The sequence below is a fragment of the Cibotium barometz genome, chromosome 3, assembly GCF_041138505.1.
Source record: "Cibotium barometz isolate CiBa-2024 chromosome 3, ASM4113850v1, whole genome shotgun sequence".
NCBI classification, from domain to species: Eukaryota; Viridiplantae; Streptophyta; class Polypodiopsida; order Cyatheales; family Cibotiaceae; genus Cibotium; species Cibotium barometz.
In genome coordinates, this window is record NC_141048.1 from 37,871,874 (window position 1) to 37,874,997 (window position 3,124).

The window sequence follows — 3,124 nt, forward strand, 5'->3', positions numbered from 1 at the left end:
GGAGGCAGAAGGCGACGGCGATGGAGAGCAGGTGCGCAATGGGGAGAGAGATATCGTGCCATAACATGCACGAGAGAGAGGGAAGAGAATCGCTAAGCAGAGAAGAGAGGTAAAGAGATATAGCCCGTAACTTGCGAAATCGGAAAAAGCAAGATGACTGGAGCGAATCTTCCAGCAAAATGGAAAAAGAAGTTACTGTTAAAAGAAACTACTATTTAAATAAAGAACTGATGGTGTGAATAGGTGTTTTGACTGGACTTGCACAAAGAACTTCGGGAGACGGAGACTGAGTCACCTTTTCAGCAAGATGTACTTTTTTGGAATGTTGACCGTGGACATAGCTGGAGGCGACTGGCACAAGCCATAGGGCTGCGTCAAAGCGACCGATTGTATACATATATATCGATTGAAGGGGCACAATATGTTCATCAGAAATTAAGCGGATCAAGTTTATCTTCACACAAGTCGTCGTCGTCGGCATCGTCTGCTGCCGCTCTTCTTCATTCCGTCGACGAAGTCCGGCGAGCTTACAAAGCTCCCGCACGTAATATCCGCTGCCTCTTGCAGTTTCATGGCAAGCACGCCCTCTGCTTCATCGATTGCCATTGTATCCTCATCCAACGGTCCAGATCTCGCAGGCGCATCCTCCTACCACGCGCAGTGCCGGCCGGCTGTTGCTAGTCTGCACCATCCGTTGCGTCTCACGTGTACACGTGCAAGCCAGCTTCGAGCTGTGTTTCTTGGCGCACGGTGTGCCTCCAGCTCGCCTCCAGCCACCACCGTAGAAGCGCCCGCTACCTCATTGCAAGCTTGCAAGGGCCATAGCTTCCGTGGCCGCTCGGAAAGCTTAGGAAATCTGGTGCAGTCGCTTGAGCAGACCTTCAGAAACAGCCCCAAAGGAGATCTATCCCAGCGATGGCGCGAGTACCACGGATCCAACGACTGGAAGGGCCTTGTAGAGCCGTTGGATGCAGAACTGAGGGCGGAGATTCTCAAGTATGGAGATCTCGCACAGCTCACATACGATGCCTTCGACTGCGATGAGCACTCCGGCGACTGCTTGTATGATGAGGCGGATCTGTTACAGAAGGCGGGGCTGGCCCACACGGGCTACGCGGTGACCAAGTACATCTTTGCCACGTCGGACGTGCACGTGCTGCCGAGGTGGCTGTCGTCGATGTGGGGCGGCGGCGGGTCTGGGCAAGAGTCCAGCTGGATGGGGTTTGTCGCTGTTGCCACTGATGAGAAGGAGATTGCAAGGCTGGGCAGGCGCGACATTGTGGTGGCGTGGCGGGGCACTGCGACGCGGCTGGAGTGGCTGGAGGATGTGGACGGCGCTCTTATCACTCCGCCTGCCGTCGACGCCGATGAGCACAATACGGCGGTTGGCGTGGAGCGGGGCTTCTGGACCCTCTACACTTCCAGCAAGGATGACGCGCCTCACGGCAAGCAGAGCGCTGCACAGCAAGTCAGAGAGGAGCTGATGAGGCTCGTTGAGCGGTACAAGGATGAGAATCGCAAGCTCAGCATCACTATGACGGGCCACAGCCTGGGCGGGGCGTTGGCGCTGCTGTCGGCATTCCATGTGGCATCCACTGGCGTCAATAGAACGGGTGGCGCGGTGTCGGCGGACATTCCCGTGTCTGTCATCTCGTTCGCAGCCCCACGAGTGGGAAACGAGGCATTCAAACAAAGGCTAGAGGAGGTGGGCGTGAAGGCACTGCGGGTGGTCAACGCCAACGACGTGGTGCCGAAGGTGCCGGGCATCTTCGTGCACGACGACAGTAACTCGCGGTCCGACGTTGTGGAACATGCGGAGGGCCAATTCCACTTGCATGGCAACGCGACGTGGAAGGCCTATGCTCACGCAGGGGTGGAGCTGCGCCTGGACATCCGGCACTCTCCGTTTTTGAAGAGGGCCACCAACCCGGTGGACTGCCACAATCTGGAGGTGTATCTACACCTGGTGGAGGGCTACCGCAGTGCACACGAGCCTTTTATAGGCCAGCATGATCGTGATCACCCTCATCATCTTCAACTATGCATGGGTTTGATGAAGAGGGATGTGGTGCTCGTGAACAAGACCTCCGGCCTTTTGCTCGATGAGCTCCATGTTCCAGCGCAATGGCACACCAAGAAGCTCCACAAACCCACCATCAGTCTCTCGCCTAGTGATCCTAGAAGCAACAACTCTCATCAGCAGGTCGCGCCCCGGCTTCTCCATGGGTTCAGTACACAAGCCACCGATCTCCTCATGATGGCATCATGAGAGCTTTATCTAACACCTGTTTATTTAGGGCGTGGTGGTACTTCTCTTTTGCTAAGCGAAGCTTGTCCCTCTTTCCTTTTTTCCCCGCCTTTTCTGGTGAGAGAGAGAGATTCAAATTTTTGCATCTCAAGACTTGACTTGCTTGAGAGGAGCTAGGCACAAAAGGACACCTCTCCCCACCATATAAGTTACCCAACTCGGCTTACTTGTGTACTCGGGGGTTCACTATATATAAACCGTTTGTATCATGTGCGTTCAAAGTCTATTTTAAAAACCCCTTATTTGCGATGTTTCTATGCATAAATCACACCCTTTTTGTATTCAACCTGTGAATACCTCCTTTAAATAGCACCCTTCTGTATCTAAAGAAAAGGTGCAAAAAAGGGATTAAAAAAACTCCCTTTGTTGAATCCACGTGTTACACTTACATCTTTATGAGAATGACCCCCCCCGAGCGTGTACCCAAGCTAAATTAGAGGAATGGTTTTTTCCTGACAGAGAGAGTTCTACTTTGGACTTCTCAAAACACAAGCTAGTGTATCATCATACCTACTATAACATTCGAATTTTTGCATCTCAAGACGATTTGTTGCTTGCTTGAGAGCTGGGCACAGAAAGACACCTTTGGCCACCATATAGGCTACCCACCAACTAAGCTTATGTAGGAAAGGATCTAGGGATACTAGGGTCGGAGGGTGAAAGCATGTTAAGGTGGTACCGTTTAGCTTGTCCAGGATGATATCGCCACTAATAGTACAAACAATACGATCCCAATGAAAAATATCATATCATGCTATATATCATCGGATAGCTATTGAAGAGATCAAGGTTTTAGATGTACAAGATTTCCCTTAT

General features: G+C 52.0%; 1 protein-coding gene across 1 annotated transcript; it reads left to right on the top strand.

The window, feature by feature from the left end:
• The first annotated feature begins 427 nt into the window (after positions 1-427).
• LOC147640029 (phospholipase A1-II 4-like) lies at positions 428-2,555 on the top strand. Its single transcript, XM_086776378.1, has one exon. It carries the CDS (start codon positions 572-574, stop codon positions 2,267-2,269), a length of 1,698 nt encoding a protein of 565 aa, XP_086632504.1. The 5' UTR covers positions 428-571; the 3' UTR covers positions 2,270-2,555.
• The last annotated feature ends 569 nt before the right edge of the window (positions 2,556-3,124 follow it).

Excerpts from the sequence above, each read along its gene's own strand:
- LOC147640029 (XM_086776378.1), top strand. The coding sequence starts at position 572 with ATGGCAAGCACGCCCTCTGCTTCATCGATTGCCATTGTATCCTCATCC.